The sequence below is a fragment of the Stigmatopora nigra genome, chromosome 2 (genome assembly GCF_051989575.1).
Source record: "Stigmatopora nigra isolate UIUO_SnigA chromosome 2, RoL_Snig_1.1, whole genome shotgun sequence".
In the NCBI taxonomy this organism is placed as follows: Eukaryota; Metazoa; Chordata; class Actinopteri; order Syngnathiformes; family Syngnathidae; genus Stigmatopora; species Stigmatopora nigra.
Genome location: NC_135509.1, coordinates 14,802,078 through 14,822,246, shown reverse-complemented (window position 1 = coordinate 14,822,246; position 20,169 = coordinate 14,802,078). Strand labels below are relative to the sequence as shown.

Sequence of the window (20,169 nt, the reverse complement as noted above, 5' to 3'; positions counted from 1 at the left end):
ATTCTGTCATGGCGTCATCGTCCCATCAAGAAAATTGGTTCGATTTGCTACCTATTCTCCATCTTCTGAATCGCTAACATTGCTGAGAAGAAAAGCCCTCCAATGGGGAAGCCATTTGGGTAACTGCTGAAATTGGAAAACTAACCGTGGCTAATAAGATCATTTCCACTGTAAGAGAAAATAAAAGTTAAATGTTCACAGTCAAACGAATTTATTGCTATCTGACTTTGACATCTTCAAGATTAGAAGAATATTGGGCTGTATTATATACTGTTCACCAGGAAATTTGTTCAATTTGCCACTGATGCAGTAAGCAGCAGGATCATTTTGTTGCTCATTTTTTACAACTGAATTAAACCTTTTTGCATGCTCAGGATTTTGGATCTCCTGGAGTAACTGTCATTGGCACTGTCTCTTTATTGTGAATTCAGAGCACCTGATAGTGAGTGACGTGTCCATGACAAGCTGATGCTGCCTTTAAAATTAGTCTTTTTATAGACTTCTTCGTTTCCCAAAAAGTGGGTCATGGATAACAAAGCCAATGTCATGCTCTATTAAAGGAAATGCTTTAATCAAGTAAGGAGTGGTTGCCTTTTGTGTATACCCATTATAAATAGATGGTATCCATTATTAGGTGGCAAAGTTTTTTTTCTCCTGAAAAGGCTAGTAATTGTAATGTAATATAAATAAATAATAACTAGATCTTTTTAATGTGAACCAATTACTCAATACTATGATTCCTCCTTTGTAGCTTGATGTCTTATAAAAACAAATTGTTTTTTGCACCTCTTCAGTATACCGACTTCTAACTTAACGTGTTAGTACAAACCATTTTTAGACTCAATCTCATAATCATTTCATCGAGTAATTGGATATATCACTCACGGCAGATGTTTCACATGAACTGAAAGTCTTGGCTGTTCTATGCCTTGATTCAATTGCATAGAACAGAAAATATAAGTGCTATTCACCAACCTAACACTATCACACAATATCAACAGTGGAGTACAAGAATTGTATTTTAATTAGAGATGCACCATCCTGAAAATCGTGGGGCAAACGTGAGAATGAGAACGAAGAGGCCAAAAAAACAAAGTACCAAAAATGTATTATACAAAATTCTTTGGATGAATCACTTTGTGAACTCTGCCAAATGTGTCCAAGTGTATGTTCCATGTTTGCTTTTGATCCACTAGTTTATTTATCCAAGATAAAAACATTCCCTTACATGTTGTCAGCATGACGATAGTCGGAATTGGAATTTACTGTTAGGAGGCTTAAATGAGAGGATTTGGACTATACTTTTAGGTAAACATCTCCAAACAAATGCGTTCGTCGATTCATTAAAGAAAGCCATTGTGAATTAATCGATATTTTGTCGGTAATCTGTTGGGAAAATGCTTGTACAATGCAGCCTGGTCAAAAAAATGGATGCCTGCCGCCTGGACTCCCTTGAATTAAAACCTTCGATCACATCTTCGTCCCTTGCTTCCAAAGCCCATGGTAACAATTATAAAGGTGGATTCCACTGGTTAACCTAACGGTGGACTTCAAAGTTCAAACATTTGCCAATATATAGACAACAATATTTACATGACAATTTCACAATCCAAGTGGAGCGAGATTATTTGTTTAAAAGCGCTGCATTTTTTCTCTCCCTAGCAACGGCATGAAAATGAACGGGTCAACGGAACACTTGGATCACCCTGACCTAGACTCCATCAAGATGTTTGTGGGACAGATCCCTCGCTCCTGGTCAGAAACGGAACTCAAGGAGCTTTTTGAACCTTTCGGAGCCGTGCACCAGATCAACATCCTTCGCGACCGCACCCAAACCCCCCCTCAGAGCAAAGGTAGTATCCATGTTTGTGCAAAACCTACTCCTTGATGAAATCCGCCAGTGTCTTGAATGTGTCTCTATGCGTGAAAAAACGTGAACCGATCCTTGCCATCTATCACCCACAGTCACAATTCAGCACAATCCCCCCCTCGGGGAGTGAGCAACATAACATTGCTTGTCTGTTCTTGCAGCAAAGCCATATTTGTGCTTCCACATGACTGCATTCAGTAGTCTTCAAACCCATTTCCATAAGCCGCATTAGAGGAAGATCTGCTCTTTACTTTTTACACAACTCCTGGTTTTAAAAGCTGTATCGAATGAAAAGCAAGGTTATTTATTGCACATGTACTCTTTCTTTGTGTGGCTTCAGTTTGCAAAGTGGAAAGAAAGGGCACTTCAAACAAGTGATGCCATTCAGTTCATTGGAGTCTGATTGGAAATGTTGACCCCTGTTTGAAAATTAAGAGAAACATATTTCATGCTCCCCCACTTGGCCTTCTTGAGTAGAAATGGTGGTTTGCCTATACAATTCTTCGCAAATACAGTAAGTTTTGATAGTATTACATGTTTTCTCTGAACAAACTCAAGCTGTTTGTGAGCCAGATTGGGATATAATGTCTGTGATGCTTAAATTTATTTATTTTCACGCTGTCTGCTCCCATTTTTTTTGAGACACTGGAAAAACATTGGTCTTTTCACGTCTAGCTCCTCAGCTTCAATGAATCGAAGCATTACCTCCATCTTGATAATTTTTGTCATTTGTTGTTAAGGGTTTATTCATTGCACTCTTTTTTTTTTTTAATATATCAGATTTTTTGAAATTTTCTAAGGATAATTTTTGGTTTCCATGCAACTATTGAATGAAAAAGGCAATGTATGCTTTCTGATGGGCTGCAAAATGCTGCAGACGGCATTGCCTCCTAAGTAACTGTTGGTAGAAGAAGTCAAGACGTTACTTGTGACAGTACAACATCACCAAAGTTTACATTCACTTGACACTGGGGTGATGTCAGCTCGGAGGCAATTATCCTCACCTGAATGGTCATGGGCTCAGACTGGGTTAGGGGTGACTTTTCCATGTCTAAATTGTGACCGCTGACTTAACAGTGTCTGGCTGTATTGCGGAGTAGCAATGGCGTGCCCTGAATAGCTTGTCTGGGTTAGTCCACATCAGGGGATGCTCAACTGAGAAGACAGACTCTGTATTAAAACAATATGTTTGATTATTCCTTAAGTGAACACTTGATGCTTGTTTGCACCTGGCATCACAGTGCATCTCAAGGGAGCACTTGTGATCCAATTTTAATTTCTAGGCAAACAAACGTGCTTTGTTGTAATTTGGGAAAACTGCCTACATTCATTCCATTTTGACAAAATGCTTTCATTCCTGCTATACCAAGATAAAATTCCGGTAAGAGGCCTTAGTGTGTCATTGAGGCTGTCCCATCTGTAAAAAGTGCTTTGAGACCTCGTAAAATAGAAGCAGTCACACCGTCAAATCAGTGTTTGTGCATAAAGGGCAGTAAGGCACTAGACCCCCCCCCCCTCTATATCCGGTCCCCATATGATGGTGGGAGTTCAAAGCTCCCTTTTTTTTTTTAAGTCAAGCCCCCCTCCGCCTCGTTGCTCCGATTTCCCTGCTTCCTCCTCTTGGTTCTGTGTGCCGTTTCAGCTGCGAGTCCCTATTGACATGTTAATATATTCTAATAGCTAATCTGACCCAATCAGCTGCCTGTGAGAGGTGAATATCCTGCCATTTTAAACCAGAACCCACACACACACCTCCTTTCCCTTTGAGTTCTCAGCAATTGCTGATTCTCATCGATGGGCCCTAGTGAGAGAAGCCCTGTTGTTGTGGCGTTACAGGCTCATGTTTATTTGCAGAATAGATAATACCACTTTCCCTCATAGGTAGTAATCTTTCATTCTTACATGTGATATATAAACCATGTCTGTTTTTGGTTCCTTACTCGCCTCTGCCATGGGTCTTTTTATATGACCATCATCAATATTTTTTTCATTTTAGTAGACAAACGCGGGTCATAAAATAATCATCTGAAAGGTTCCTGCAAGGAGTAGACGAGACGTAGCCGAATGTCGGCGCGAGTGCCTCTCAAAGCGTATTTTGGGCAGTACGACCCCCCGCGGCCCAAGAGCTCCACCAGCATTGGCATACTACACACTATGTAGGTCAGAGACTCTGCAGTGTTCCACTTCCCCATCCCAGTGAAACTGACAGGCTGGAACGCCACCGGCGGTCTGCTGGGACGGAAGGATGAGAGGCTTTTTCTCCCTTCTACCACTACCCTTTTCTTGCTTCTTCCTTCCGCCCCTCCCCCTCACCACCACAATTTCTTTCTTTCACTCTCCCTTTTTCCCCCCTGTCACGACACCGTCGATACCGTCCTGCATTATGTGTTGTCCCTGTTTTGAACTGTGGGTTTCTACTGACAGCTATCGAACCCCAACCCCCACGGACATGACGATGGTCATGTCACACAAGCAGCCTCCAACCCTCCAGTGGCATCTAAGAATATCCTGTCACATGTTGGTAACATGTGATGTGCATGAGAAATGTATTCCTCATTCCTTGGAGTTCTTTTTAGTGATAGAATTACCACATTTGCGAGGTGGAGGATACTTTTTGCCCATAAAGCTTTTACGGATTTAATGGGATTTAAGATTGGCAATCATGAATGTATTACAAATTGGACTGGAAGTCTAGAGTATCTGAATGACATCAAAACACTCATTGGTGAGAGCCCATCCTATCTTGACTCTCCCTGAAATTAACAGAAACATAAACTCTGAATCAGGATCCACCGATGTGGTTTTCCATAGCACTAGGTAGACCTCAAGGACTATGTTTTTAACCTGTCAGCATGTTTGGAAAATTAACTCCCCAATGGTGGAACATTGTGAATTTTTAGTACATCGTAGAAATGGTCATTTTAACAATCAACATTGGCAGTATGTAGAAGAACATTTTCCAGGTGTTCAATTTCTTAACTTCATATGACCTGGCGTCCACATGTAGACACCACATTTTTGGTTGCCAAAGACTACAATGTTAAATTTTGAACGACAATAGCCTGGCGTCCACTTATGGATGTAGACATAATTTTTCTCAGATTGCAGCTCGCTTGCGTCATGACGCACCGGCGCCATTTTAAACCATTAACCATTTTTTTGCTTGTCGTGTTTTTATGTGGACATAAGCTGTACACTCGATTCAGTAATTATTTTGTCCGACATAAGTGGCTTATTTGTGAGTAAATACAGTCCATGTAAAAAAGATAATTATTTGTTTTCACATTTATCAGGTCGCTATTAGCCTAAATTTCAGAGAAAATAAAAATACATGCATTGCAAGAGTTTGGGTCTTAGGAGGTGAAAGGGACTCCAGATATTTTGCATCACACTTAAGCATTGTTAGTCATATCTTATACTGTGTTGATATGAAGTATATTCACAGCATGATTGTAAATGACTTGAATTTTGCACTGACTCATGATACAATGAAAATTGTGAATCGAAATTGCGTTATCAGCAAAACTCGCAATAAGAGTCTGTACATTTTTTTTCTTAATTGTGTCTTTAAATTCCACCATGAAGTTTGTGGGTCAGAAAATGAATGAGCACGAAACACAGGGAGTTTAGTACCAAGCCGCAGGATGTCTGGTCTTCAATTGAGAACTACCTCATAAATGTTATGTGCAGCCCTGTGTGTGTGTTTGTAAACACCACACATGTACATCCTCTGTTCAAGTGTTAGTTATCTAAACTTTTCAGATTTCTAATTTGTTGGCATGAAGTTTAAATCACAAGCAGAGAGCTGCTCTTCATCTGAACCGATCACCGTTTAGCACTGAATTAAATCATATTACCGCAATGGACATGTGAGAAATAATGGCTCATTGACCATAATATGGCCCCTCCACAACCACGTTCACTTTTTCGGTCCATTTTGGCTAGACTGAACAAAAATGAAGGGGAAAAAATTATCATTAGTCAATGTTATCATTAACCACGAAAATGTTTAATACACAACAAAGATCAATTTGGTGTGGTTCGTATTTTTTCTTCAGAACGTATTGACCAGTTGGATTCATTTGATCAAGCTTAACAATTCATAGCAGTGACAGAGTGAACCTATTCATTTTGTACTTTGTTGGTTTATAGCTATTCATTTTCATTTTAATTCCCTGAAAAGGTTCCAACTTGAAGTGCAAGATTCAGGGTTTTTGTTCATTCAAATGTTGATTCTATTTGCCTGTTTCTAAATAGTTCTTTATCTCTCTCTCTATGCAGGATGCTGTTTTGTAACTTTTTATACAAGAAAAGCTGCACTGGATGCCCAGAATGCCCTACACAACATAAAAACTTTAAGTGGGGTGAGTACACGCTATTTAGAGCATAGAGGTACGTAGCTATGACCCCTTAATTGTGAGCTTGGCTTACTTAAAAACTGAAGCGTGCCTCTTGAAACGCTCTGGTATCATCTCAAAATTGGCTTGACCGAAGGAGATTTTTTTTTCCAGGCACGGCAGAGCCCCATTCACCTTCAAGTGGAACAAATTATTCATGCCATGCACTCTTGAATCTTTGATGCACATTTTTATTGCGAGTCTTCAAAAGTAGCCGTTACGTCTGGTGATTACAGCCAAATGCACAGATGTAGCATCGCGCAGCTACTAATCTCCCAGCTCCTATTTTCTATTCGAAACAACTACTTGGGCAGTTCATTTAATTGGCATAAAACAACCACGCTTGTCAATGAAATCAATGTCCTAGTCTACTGGAGAAAAGCAGCGCTGTCCTCCAGGTTACTTATGCATATCGACGCCTGCTGATAAATTGCCCACCTCTATACACAGTCTGCCAAAAAAGTATGGTGTAACAGCTTCACTAGCACATGATGGAGGTGACTTCAGTTGGATTGGAAGTGACAGTAAAAAAAAAAAAAAGAATAAACAGCATTAGAGCTCAATCCAGATTTCGCTCCCTCCTTGGGCTGTGATGCTTGCCAACAGCCATACCGAGCGGGCCATCTGTCTATACTTCTCTTTAGCGCTTGTCAAAACCGCCCCCCAAAAAACAACCCCCCCAATACATAAAAGCTGCTAAGCCTTCCTGTTGGTGTTATTTGTTCTTTGGCGCCACATGGCAAGTAAAATGTGCTTAAAAATATTGATTGAGATGGACGAGGACAAATAAAAAAAGACAATGTTTTTGTCTCCATTAAAGCTGAAGTGAAGAAATGTCAAATCCTTGAACGCTTGTTCTGCTGACAGCCCACCCGCCTACTCGCATTATGAAGAGCGAAATGTTCCAGGATTATTATTGTGCAGCCCGAGCTCGACGCAGCCTGGCCTATTTATAATGTGCGGCGACGGCACACGCAGACGTCTAATGAGATGCATTATCCCCACCCAAAAACGTCTTACCGACAAATCTTGCTATACACGTCTCCAGCTGCTTGCTGGTGAACAGCTAGTCAAGATGCAGATGAAACGGGAGCGATCGATGGCAATAAAATGACACGGCAGAGAACTTGATCTCTCGCTATTAACTGAATCACTACTGAAAGTGGCGGCGAGGGAGGGTCGGGTTTGTTTGGCACAGCAGGGAAGGCAGCAAGAAGCGCGGGGAGACGCTCGGAGGCGTGCAAAGAGAAATTCGAGATAACGAGCCCGAGCGCCTACGTGGTTCAGGGATAATTGTGGGCGCTTTCACTTGGACCAATTAAATCATCTCTCCTCCCTTTTTATTCCTCCACAGATGCATCATCCTATCCAGATGAAACCCGCTGACAGTGAGAAAACAAGCGGTAAGTGTTTGTTTTTTTGGGGAAGGTATATATTTTTCCTTTTTTAAGATGTCTGGATAAATTGAATGTTGTCGTTTTAAGCAATAGCAGTGCTGGATAATTTCGACATAGTGGTGAGGGCTAGGAGGATTAATTAACCCTTTGGAGGGGATTGATTTAACTCATTGGCTGCCTTTGACGGTCCAAGAGGTCAAATGTAGGATGACTGTGCTTTTTGTCATAGTGTGATTCTCCATTGCAAAGTTTTTATTGGCAACCCAATGGGGAACTTGGGCCCGTCGACATTTTGGTGCTGATGGAGTACTATATTTCTCAGTCTGAGGCGGGTCCTAACCTTGTGTGGGTTTCCTGTGAATGGCTCCAGCTTTATCTAGGTCTACATTGTCCTTTGCTGTGTCTGTGCTTGCTACTGCTACAAACTGAATTTCCCAAATACAGGATGAATAAAGGTTAATCTAATATTTGGCACCTTTATTATGGGCAATGGGACCTCCACTTACGTGGATGCCAGGTTTCAATTATAACAGCAACAATTTCATGACAACCATTTTAATGAGGCAAAAAAGAGTCAGAATGGTTGAATTATAAAGGTTGTCGATGAGGTAAACGCGCTGCGTGATCATTTCTGAGTAGCGGCAAGGGCTAGAAGGATGAAAGGCTTTGAAAAGGCACCAAGTGAGCCAGGTATGTGAGCTGGTAGGCGGAGTGGGGGCAAAAATGGATGACACATAGTCATCTTTTGCCTGGAGGAGTAGACATGGAGGAAAACAATGCTTGCAAGTTGTAGTGATTTGTTCTGGCGCTGAGAGTTGGAGGTTGAGAGCATGGCAATGTGACAAAGCGCTGCTGCAAACAAGAGAGATAAAAAAGGAGCAGTTTCTTCCTTAGCGCCATAATTGTTGACGTCAGGAGCTTTCATTTTTTTTTAATCCTGTTTCTCTCTGCAGCGGTTGAGGACAGAAAACTCTTCATTGGAATGGTTTCAAAGAAATATGGCGAGAACGAGGTCAGGATGATGTTCTCGTCATTCGGCCAGCTGGAGGAGTGCAGAATCTTGCGCGGACCGGACGGCCAGAGCAGAGGTAAGTGGCTACCCTCACACACCCTTGATAGGCCCTCTCCATTCGAGCACTTTTCAATTGGCATGACACTCATGGGCGGGTCCCCACGCACCACGGCGAAGGACGGCCGCACCGCGCTGTGCCATCCGGCCGGGTACAATGGGCCTCGTCGCCTTGGCAACTGCCTTCTGCCTGCGTCAAGCAGGCTCAGCTGGCAGACGCCTCGGCTCGTCTCTCCTAACGCCTCCGTCGCACGCTCGAGGGCTGGAATTAGCCCGCCGTCACATCTCCACGAGGCTTTCTGCCGCATCAAAAGCTCATCAGAGCCGTGCGCGGAAACCTTTAAAGCATGCGCCGCATATCTCGCCTTTTATAAGCCGGCAGGCGACGGATGTCAAACGGGCCCTTAATACCTCTCCTTTATCAAAATATTTGCCCCCTCCTTAATAGGTATTGTAAATGTGTGTGTGTGTGTGGTGTGTGTGTGTGTGTGTGTGGTGTGTGTGTGTGTGCGTGTGCGTGCTTGCGTGTTTATTATCAGTGTTTTCACCACACAGTTCAACCTCTCTGGGTGGCAGTTTTGGAATCTGTCAAATCACTGTGCTCATGTGTTACTGTTCTGTTGTCTTCTTTTCTCAGTGTGCTAACCAGTGAGGGTGGTTCCGTGTGCATTCTCTGTTACTGTAATGTGTTTTTGGGGGGTTCATAACGAGTTGTCCAAACCTTTTTTTGTCTTGTTTTTGTTTCTTCTTGTCCCTCCCTCCCTTCTCCCCGCCCCCTCCCTCTCCTATTGTTCCCTCCTCCTCCTACAGGCTGTGCGTTTGTCACATTTGCTACCAGGGCAATGGCACAGAATGCAATCAAAACCATGCATCACTCTCAGACTATGGAGGTACTGTATCCCCCTCAGCACCTATTTCTCCCCCCCGCTCCCCTCCCCTTCTCACATACTCTGCTGCCCCCATGTGTTCGAAAAACTTGCACATTTATAAGACAGTTTTTTCAAACAAACAAGAAAAAAAATCACGAGTAATTTCTTAGATGACATGTCAGGTGACCGCTGAATATTCAGCTCGATAACAATTGCTTTGAGAATGTATTTTTATTGCTATCTAGGAGCCTAGCCTGAGCCCACACCACCTCCGACAATATAAGAGTCTCTCAAACAAGCTCCAGTTTCTTGTCCTCAATCACCATCGAGTCTCAGAAGTGGAGCGGTGATAATTTGACTGCGAAAAAAAAAATCAGACATATTCCCTCTAGCCGGGCGGGGCATTGGCGCGAGTTCAAACATTGGCGCCTATAAACAGTCTTATCCGACTGGATTAAAATTGGTCCCGGGTACTAGTTGGACCAGCGGCCTCCGCAGCTTGAGGTGCAGAAGCCATTTTCCCTGCCCAGTCTGCTCCCCCCTGTATGGCTCCTCACTCTGAAAGACTTAACAGCGCATGCCATTTTGTCCAAATGCATCTGTCTGAGCCGTTCTGTGCCTATCTGTTTGTCCAGACTGTTTATTGTAATGCACTCTCCTCGTCGACATCTGCTGCCATATGCCTGTTTTGATTTGAAATCACTGTCTTCATTTGTCTGTGAGCTCCATTCAGGGCCTTAAAATGCTTCACTTGTCTGCAGCATCTTTCTGTGCCCTCTCTGGAATGGGACTGGCTCAGCTATGCATGGCACATGTCCTCTGTGTTAGCTTTCATAAAAATGCAGCGGCAGTATAAAAAGAACATTGAGGCATAGATGATAAAAATGCTTCCCCCGTTTTTCCCCTGATTTAAAAAAAAATAATGGGGGGGAAGAAAAAAAAAAAAAGGAAAAATTCCTTGTGATTTCTCGGACTAATTTAATTTGTGTGTGCTTCCGAAACGGCTTAATGTCGCTGTCGCTTCAGGGTTGCTCTTCACCTCTGGTGGTGAAGTTTGCTGACACGCAGCGGGACAAGGAGCAACGTCGCTTGCAGCAGCAACTAGTGCAGCAGATCCAGCAGCTCAACAGCGCCTCAACCTGGGGCAACCTCGCTGGCTTGGGGAGCCTCACACCTCAGTATCTAGCTGTAAGTATCATGTGGAATCTTGACGTATCGCATCAGTTTATGTGGCCTAGCAGAGCTTAACATGTCCCATATGCTTAAATGCATTTAAAGATTAGAAATGTATATATTTTAAGTATATTTTAGTCTGCGGAAGGTCCCCACCTTGTGGACTTCTTGTGTGGCTCCAGTTTGTTTACCTAGGTCTACAATGTCTTTTGTGTCTGTCTTGCTACTGCAACTAAGACATTTCCAGAATACGGGATGAAATAAAGTGGTCATTCGGCTTTTTTCCTTAGTTGTCGCCCGTTAGATTTAGTTTTACGCTAGATGCCCTTCCTGATGCAGGTATTCCAAGCAGAAAGAATCTTGTTCAAAGTGATAAGTCAACTAATTTTTCCAATTTTGAAACGCAGGACAATCATAGCTAATATTAGGAAAATAGCCTTTGTCCTACATTTTTAAACGATAGTCCGTTTGAGCCAGTCAAATTTAAGTATCTCAAATTGTCTCGTCTACACGTCACGTATTGGCTACCCTTTGTGCTACGTGTAACTAAAAGGGGAAAAACCCTTGAACAGTCACAAGGAAGTTAAGCAAGCTTCGCCTAAGTCTCAGACAGAAAGGAGCGAGGTGTTGACATATTGGAAAGGCACTGTAAAGTGTGTGTGCCTATTTTACAAGCTACTTTTTAAACTCTTTCAAGAGTGTAAGCATTTATCTGCTTCACAGACACAGTATGACCAATTTCCCGTTCTTCACACAATGGCTGTGTTTAGCCTCGCTGTCACTTTTTTTTATGTGTGAACATAATTTTTTCCATTAGCAGAGGTCTAAGGAATGTGTGTTTGCATAACCAAGTATTTCACATGGTGATTTATATTTGGTGTAGTTTATTGTTTCATCTGCTTTCAATGCTTATACTTTGTGTCAAAAAACATGGTTGCTTGAGATATATTTCATCCGCAACCAGTGAGTGTGAGACTGTAACATGAACGGCTCATCTATTTCTGTTCTGCTACCACCTTTTTTAAGTTGCGGATTGGTATCAAATGTAACCTTTTCCCCCCCGTTAAAATTGTTGGAAACTAAATACATATTTCCAATTCCATTCCTTCTTCAGTTACTGCAGCAGGCTGCTTCCACAAGCAACCAGACCAGTTTCAATAATATTCAGAGGCTAGGTGAGTTGATGGTTCATTCCAAAAAAACAAATGTCTCTGAGGAATCAACCCTGTGATACTGTTTTGTATGCACATATTGATTCTTTACTGAGTCATTTAGTTTAATGGTGGAAAATTATTCCATTTTACAGTGTTATCAGTTTGCCAATTTGCGGCAAGTCTTTGAAAATGTGATGTACACTAATGAAAATGTCTTTTTCTAGGGGTGAATCCACTCCAACTCCAGAATTTGGCCACATTAGCCGCTGCAGCCGCAGCAGCCCAGGGTTCTGGCGGCCCCGCCTCCTCTGGCTTGTCAGCTGCCACCAGCGCACTAGGAGCTCTGGCCGGTCCAGGTGATTTACTGCTAGCAGATTCCATTGTAGGTTAAAAAATCTAGACCCATCGGCAATAGGTGAAGATTATCACCACCACCAGTGGATTGTGACATTCACAAAACGTCCATATTGAAGGCATTGCGGGATTCACAAATTCTCCATATTATAGGCTTTGCAGTATTGGTCCTTGCCAAAACGAATAACCTGATTGGTTAGGGGGGTGCCAAAAAGCAGTGATAAAACAAAGCTCATAAGATTTTAAACTCCCCTAAGAGACCTCCTGGGAAATATGAAGACCAAGAGAGTTTCTGCCTATAACTCAGAGATTCAGCACTCACATATGGTCATTTTTTTCCAGCACTTATCACACTGATTTTCGTGTATTTGAAGCAAATCATCAAAATTAGCTTCGTCTTTTTAAGCTGTGCAAAGAGGGACTGTTAATGTGGAGAGCTCTCCCTCAGCTTGTACTTTTTTATTGGCCTTGTGGCAAAACCCCTGTTGAATCCATATGTCATGTCTTTCCCCTGACCAGCTGGTTCAACAGCAGGGTCCAGTGCCAGTGCTGCCATGAACACATTGGCATCTCTAGGCACCCTGCAGGGTCTCACTGGGGCCTCGGTTGGCCTCAACAACCTCAATGCTCTCACCAGCAGCGTCGGAGGTAGGGGGAGAAGGCGGCGTCCGAGGTGTCACCATCAGAAGAGTGCAGGCGACATCTTAATTTCACATCTTAGCTTTTTCCGCAGGAATGGCGGCTCTGAACGGAGGCCTAGGCTCGGCCATGGCAAACGGTTCAGCGGCCAGCTCCATGGACGCGTTGACCCAGGCCTACTCAGGGATGCAGCAGTACACGGCCTCGGCCCTGCCGTCCCTCTACCCTCAGCCTCTTCTGCAACAGAGCATCCCCGGCCACCAAAAGGAAGGTGAGCACCAAAATGGCGACGTCATGCATTGGCTCCTACTTCTACTCTACAAATATCTAGCTAACCTGACATCCTGCCTTTGGTTTTACTAAAATGGAGTAGGGCCAGAAGGCGCCAACTTGTTCATCTACCACCTTCCGCAAGAGTTTGGGGACCAAGACCTTTTGCAGATGTTTATGCCCTTTGGGAATGTTGTATCTGCTAAAGTTTTCATCGACAAACAAACCAATCTGAGCAAGTGCTTTGGTAAGTACTGCAGCTCACTAAAGGAAATGCTTTGTCTTGTATGGTCGGAATGTCCCGGAGATTGAGTTTGTCCTCCTTTTCGTTTCATAGGGAGGTTCCCACACTCACTTTAAATACACGACTATTGTCCAAAGTCTTAGAAATGTTGTCGCAACATATATTAGATTAGGTTTGGTTGGTGTTTTTTTCCCTTAATTTGTACATTCCGATGGCTGCAAAAATAATACGGCCTATTTGTCATGTTTGGGATGGTGAATCATGGTTTTGGTAAGGCCACTATTGTATGAGGTCAAAACCCTCCTACTCTGTTAAGAGTTGCTTTTTCTCACTTGTCACTTCACAATATGTCCATCTTTGCTGTCCAGTGCTGACTAATTCACATTCCCACTACCCGTGTTTGTCCTCAGGGTTTGTCAGCTACGACAATCCCGTGTCGGCGCAAGCTGCCATCCAGGCCATGAACGGCTTTCAGATCGGAATGAAGCGGCTGAAGGTTCAGCTCAAGCGTTCCAAGAACGACAGCAAGCCCTACTGATCTTCCCTTGTTCCCCCTCCCCAGCTCTAATGCTAGCATTGCTAGGGTAAGTTTGCCCTCTGGCCAGTTACTACAGCACAGACTCACTGGGGCAGGGGGCGGAGGAAGAAGCCCTGAGGCTTTACTTCAAAAAGTTTGCAATGATCTTTCACGTCTACTGTATTTCATTCCTGCTGGTTTATCTTGTCATTTGAGTTGAATAATTTAATGTATAATTATTTATGACTATCACTGGAGTCAGTGTTGTCACTGGGGGGCTAAAGGAGAGCGTCGTCTGTTTTATATCAATTTTTTTTCTCCTTTTCGTTATTGCCTTTTAGCTCTCGCGTCGACAGGTTGACTATGGATCGCGTGGGTTTCGAGGGCCAAAGCCAAAACCAGCGAGTCCTCCATTGTGCTTCTTGACATACATGAGTCAGTCTTATTGTTTGTTCTTAATGTTGTTTAGATGGCTGCCTTTTTTCTCTCTCCCTCTCTCTATTATTAACACCCTCCTGAAGTTATGCCATCCATTGGGGTCTGACTCCAGATGGATCTTTTTAGGTGTCAAGTACATTGCATGTTGGGAGTCCATTTTGTCACTTCCTCTAGTACGTGTATTGTTATTTTTGTGTGTCGGCAGAAGCGGGAGATGTCGTAGACTTGGGTTGTTGACCTTTTTACTGTGTGTTGCTGCTCTCTGTCAGGGTCCCCACCTAAACATGAATCTGTCTGTTTCCAGTCTCATTCTTACAACCTACTGGTGACGATTCCAATTACTCAATTCGCCATCGACTAATGTTATTAGACAGAAGTCTACAAAGTCTATAGCAGGCATACTAGGTCATCTTGAAGAATGCTTCAATTTTAACTACAGGGTAGTTACTTGTTAATCAGACTATGGCTGCAGGTAACAATATTGTTCATAAAATAATTGATCAACTTGAATCACTCTCCCCATAAACTTAAGATTTTTTACCCTCTGACTTTGTCCTATAATCAGCAAAATTGTTGCTCATTTTTTCCCGCTCCCCAAATAAAGGATAGATATTTTTGAATACCTCAACTACTTCCATTGCAGACAAGAAATTTAGAACATTTGAATTGAAACGGTGGTTTTATATGCTGAAATGGATCATCAAAGTTGATTAAAAAAACGACTTAAGAGTTTAAACACTTAGTTTTTTTTTGCTGAAGTCTGAGACCAAGACCTGTAAAGAATCAAGTTGTCAATTAACGCTTGCAACTTTGAGCCAAATTTTCGAGAAATTTTATGCCCGTTAAATGATTGACAAACTGCCTACCAGCATTATTTCTATCTCAGCCACGAATGGCTCTTTTGTGTTTACAGGGGACCTTGCTCTATGTTGTTGTTTGTTGTGCCTCATGGCTAAAATGATTCTTGTGCCGTGGCCCTAACTTTCTCCTCTTTTGTCCTCTTTCTTTTCTCTCTTCTGTGTTTTTATTCCTTTTTATGTTTATTTTTTTAGAACAAATCTCCATGCCTGTTTGCTCATCATTAGCCTAGCATGTCTTCATGGTGTGGAAAGGCGCGGCGCTCTCCCCGCTGGCCTCCTCCTCATCCTCACCACACCACCACCATTGTCTGTGATGTGTCTCTAAGCTCGCCTGACCAATACCTGGCCCCGCCCACTTAGCTCAAACCTGACTTGTTTCTGCATGCGTGTTCATTATTTGTCTTTTTCGATTTTGTATCCAAATGTGACGGGATGGGAGAGAGGTCAAGCAAATTAATGTGAAAAACGAACGTACGTTCAACTCTTTATTTTTTAATTTTTTTTGTTTTTAAACCTGTGGGATTTCTTATTTTAGCACCTTTTTTGTTTTTTTTACGTTTTCTTTTAATACCTCTCCTCGGTAAGATTAAATACAGGGATTGGCACGCCAGCTGTGCTTTTTTTGTGTCATTAGCAATATGTTTTAAGGGTTGGAAACCACTTTTTTTTCTGACCAGTAAAAAGCCCTTCTGTGCTCTTGAACAAGAGCTCGACATTTGGGTGGCGTGAACTTTTCTTTTTTTTTTTCGTTTTTTTTTGTCTTCATTAATGCTATTTGAAAAGTTTTAATTTACATAACTATTCAGTGTATGTCCCTTTTTTCCTTTGAACTACCAATGGCACAATAAAAGGTACATTTGCTCAGTTTGGAGAAATGACTACCTACACGCAAGTCAAACTTTTTTAGAACTGATTCACAAATAGACAATCTGTGGTTTAAATGCACACTTAGATTACCTATATTTTATACCATTGAATCTATAGAGGTCTAACAAACGAAACCCAGGCAAAAACGGTGGGTTCTTTTGTAGATTTATGTTGTAAACGTCATCTGTGTCGGGAAGGGGGCAGGGAAAAAGGGGGAACTTTAGTCTTCAGTGTATTACTTTTCTTTCTTTTTTTGAAGAGGACTTAAGAATCAGTTTGACAGTCATTTATACCCAATTGAGACCACACTTGAAGTTAAAAAAAACAACTGCATTCTTAGAAAAAAAATGTAAGAATGACTTGGTACGTCTTGTTGAATTTCTGTGAAGTTAAAATAATACTATGGACGCTTTTTTTGTTGTTTTTGGATGCCTCATTTTATTTACAATGTTATACAGATGCCAGACAATGTCTTTTGTTTTCTTGTCAAAGTGCCCATGTGTCAAAAGTTTGGAAGTTAGAAGACAACCCACCTGAGTTTTCTTTACACACCCACACACACACACACATACACACGCGTACACACACACACACACACACAAGTGCGGTTTGTGTGGTCATCATTGTGGGAGCCCCTGAAGAAGAGATCACTTGGACGCCTCTTTTGAGTTTCACAATTCCCACTACAGCGGTGTTGGTTTACAAAATACATTCCACTCTATCCGCACAAAGTTTACACTTGGGGTGATTCTTTTTATTTTTATTTTTGGGGTTGTGTTTTTATTGTACGACACCAAAACAACCACTGAAGGCCGCCCCCCTTGACCCCTGCAAATAGAAGGCTTGCTCAATGAATTGTGCTAATGAGTTGCCAACTCAGGGTTTTTCTTTGTATGAGAAACAAATTGACACATGCATAGTCTTTTCTTTTGTCATATTGTCTGCAAGCACCCCTAGAATGAGAAAGAGACCCCCACCCGGCCCCCAGACCCAATTTGAAAAAAACAAAACTAAAAAAAAAAGTGCACAATATGTGTGTCTTGTAAAACGACTACTAAGCACAAATGTGTGAGCTTTCCTTTTTTGGGGTAAAAAGTTGTGTGTGTATATCCCAATAGTTCTTTTTGAATGCTTTTTACAGTGTTTTTCTATTGATATATATCTATATATATATATATAATGCAATACAATAAATAAAGTGCCATACACGTCTAGAAAACTGCCTACACATCCTTATCAGGCCTTGGTTAGATTGCTGCACTTCGCCTTTTTTGTGTCACTTGCTTAGATGCCACCCCGAAGAAAAATCTGTATTAGTAACTGTATTGTGACGTGAAGCGTTTGTAGATGAACAATATCCCGCCCTTATTAATATATAACTATACCTATATATTCGATATATTTGAAGGTGTGAGCTCTCAAGCACTGGAACACTTTGCGACACCCTTGTGGACTTGCTTTGACGTTTCTAAGAACCACTTTTGTTAGTCAAGCATTGTGTGTATGTGTGTTGAGGTGTTTAGCGATGGTGAACTTATAAACAAACAAAAAAAATGGAGAAAAAAAAGCACAATGTACAGTCAGTCAGTCTCACTTCAGGGGCTTCCATCACCAAATTCCAGCTCCAACAATCACTTCCTTCTTGGTTGAATTCTGAAGTGCTTTTCAAGAGGGAACAGTGTGATAGCTTTGCATCTTCTTTAGATATTGTCTTCATCAAATGAGCATAACAATATATTGTTTTCTTGTCCGATAATTGGTAATTTAATAGATGTTTTTTTTCTTTTTCTTGGTCTCGATGAAAAGCCAAAGTGGGTGCATCTTGATGTGAACATGTTTTTTTTTTTCTCGAGTGAGGGTGGGATTTGAACAAGGAAGGAGGAAAAAAACAAACAAAACTAAAAAAAAAAAAAAAAAATTCTGAGGCGTAACACAGGCCTTTTTGTCCGATTTCTACAACTGGTTGTTCATAATGTCTTTTGTACCAGTAACGCTTTTTATATTGGAAATTAAAAGAGAAGAAATCGAAATTGTCTGGCCTCTCAATGTGGCCTCCTCGCCTTGAACAGATCTTTTTTTTTGCTTGTTGCTGTCAAACTATTATAATTATCATAATTGTGTCATTCAAAAAAAAAAAAGAAAAATGAAAAAAAAAGATGCCTGGTTTTAACTTTACTCACCTCAATTAGTTAATCTGTTTCTTGGGGGGGTGTTGGGATCCTCTTAATGGTGGTAAGTTTCATGTTAGTATTTGTGATGTCATCTGGATTTTTGACGTGTGTGGATAATTGTCTTAGTTTTAAGAGTTTACTAATTGTTTAGTTTGAGCCTTGCTTTTAATTTTTAATCTGTGTAGATCCTTTTTTTGTGTGTTTTTCTGTTATATTTTCCTTTCCCCCATAGCAGAGTGTGTAGATGGAAAAACTCTGTTCTTTTTGGTCGATGTTTGTGGTGTGTTTCTTTGCCTCTGTCTCAGATTAAACCATTTCCCCTAATATGAACAGTGTCTTTGTGCGTCCGTTTTGTTCAGTGACGTACCAACATTACAAAACAACCCCCATGGCAGTCCCCTACCTGTGTGTGTGTGTGTGCTGTATTTCGCTAACCTGAGACAACTGGCTGTGTTCTTTTGCATTATGACATTTTCACTTTGGTCTTATCCAGAACTTTGACTTTAGGCACTAATGATGATTAAATTGAGTCATTTTTTGATCACGGTCGTGAATAATTTTACATTGTGCAGAAAATCAATCAATTGACCAAACTGAATTGGATATTATCCATTTTGCATAATTACAGAGGTGACTAAAGTGAAATACATACTCCCAATTGTATTCAAGCAAAAATACAATTGTACTTTCATATCGTGCTCTAAAATATTTGTTCCCGTTTGAAATATTTCCCAATTTTATTGTTTGAGAACATCAAACAAAACTATAGGTTAAGATGTATGTTAGTTATTTTTTGGCCTTTGTGACCCAAATCAGTCACCTTCCCCATAAGAGTTAAATAGTGATTTTATTCATTAAGAGAAAAATATTATAAACTTTCATTTTGTGTGTGTGTGTGTGTGACCCCTGGAAATACTTTTATGCATGTTTTTCTCTGTGAGACATCAGAAAAATTACATTCTGGTGTCAATTTATTAAATTATCTCATCTGGGATGAATTTAGATGAGATTAGAAAACTTTATTCATCCCATATTCAGGAAATTTCACTGTCACAGTAGCAAGAGGGTGAGAATACGGACACAGGAAAAGACATTTTAGACATATATAAATAGTTGATAATTAAGTTAATAAAGAAATAAGATCAATTATGTATCATTTATAATAATGGATGCTTTTGCCATGATACAAGTATGAGATTTAAAACTTCACAAAGAGCATAAATAACAAACAAACAGACAAATAAATAAGTAATAATAAAAATGTAATCACATAAGTAGGGAAGTGCACGAATAACAAATAAAAGGACAAATAATCAATAAATAGTAATTGAGTACGTAGCCAACATAGTTCATCAGTAGCCCACATAGATAAGGCTTTTCATCTGTATGAATTACAGCAAAATAAAAAGACATAACTATTGAAAAGTAAAAGCAGATAAATTATGATTATTTAAATGTTTACATTATTTCAGAGAACCTGAACGCATCACTCGTTTGGCAGTGGGCATCTGTTGCCCTGGTGTCATCGCTTGTGCGTAAATACATTACTTTATTGAAAATTAAAAGGAAGGAAAGGAAATTATAAGTAAATGTTAACATTATTTGGCGGTACTGGAATGCATCACATCTCGTTTGGCACTTGTTGCCATGACGTCATCACTGGCACGTGCGCGATATTTGTTGAAGTGTTGGTTTTAATCAAAACAACTCGCCCATGACTTAAATCGTCCTGTTTTATTAAAAATGTTGAATGTTGAAGTAACATAAAAACTGTACTACGATAAATTAACTCAGACCGTTGGTAAAAACCGGAAGTTCTGTCATTTTCTCTACCGCGTCATCGTCCAATCAAAGCCCACTATCGTCTCCTCCTCCCCCGT

The 20,169-nt window shown here is 41.1% G+C and overlaps 1 protein-coding gene across 12 annotated transcripts in view; it reads left to right on the top strand.

Moving 5' to 3' along the window:
- LOC144209807 (CUGBP Elav-like family member 2) overlaps positions 1–18,619 on the top strand; it is a 28,623-nt gene extending 10,004 nt beyond the window's left edge. For 5 of the 12 annotated variants that reach the window (XM_077736367.1, XM_077736400.1, XM_077736409.1 and 2 more), the window contains 12 exons: positions 1,663–1,853; positions 6,152–6,234; positions 7,622–7,670; positions 8,618–8,752; positions 9,544–9,623; positions 10,629–10,790; positions 11,890–11,950; positions 12,154–12,285; positions 12,803–12,931; positions 13,005–13,193; positions 13,293–13,439; positions 13,847–18,619. In XM_077736367.1, the coding sequence (XP_077592493.1) occupies positions 1,663–1,853; positions 6,152–6,234; positions 7,622–7,670; positions 8,618–8,752; positions 9,544–9,623; positions 10,629–10,790; positions 11,890–11,950; positions 12,154–12,285; positions 12,803–12,931; positions 13,005–13,193; positions 13,293–13,439; positions 13,847–13,974 (1,486 nt within the window). In that variant the 3' untranslated portion in view covers positions 13,975–18,619. The remainder of the gene's footprint in view (positions 1–1,662; positions 1,854–6,151; positions 6,235–7,621; positions 7,671–8,617; positions 8,753–9,543; positions 9,624–10,628; positions 10,791–11,889; positions 11,951–12,153; positions 12,286–12,802; positions 12,932–13,004; positions 13,194–13,292; positions 13,440–13,846) is intronic. The other 7 variants (XM_077736358.1, XM_077736391.1, XM_077736382.1 and 4 more) reach the window with 4 other exon arrangements.
- The last annotated feature ends 1,550 nt before the right edge of the window (positions 18,620–20,169 follow it).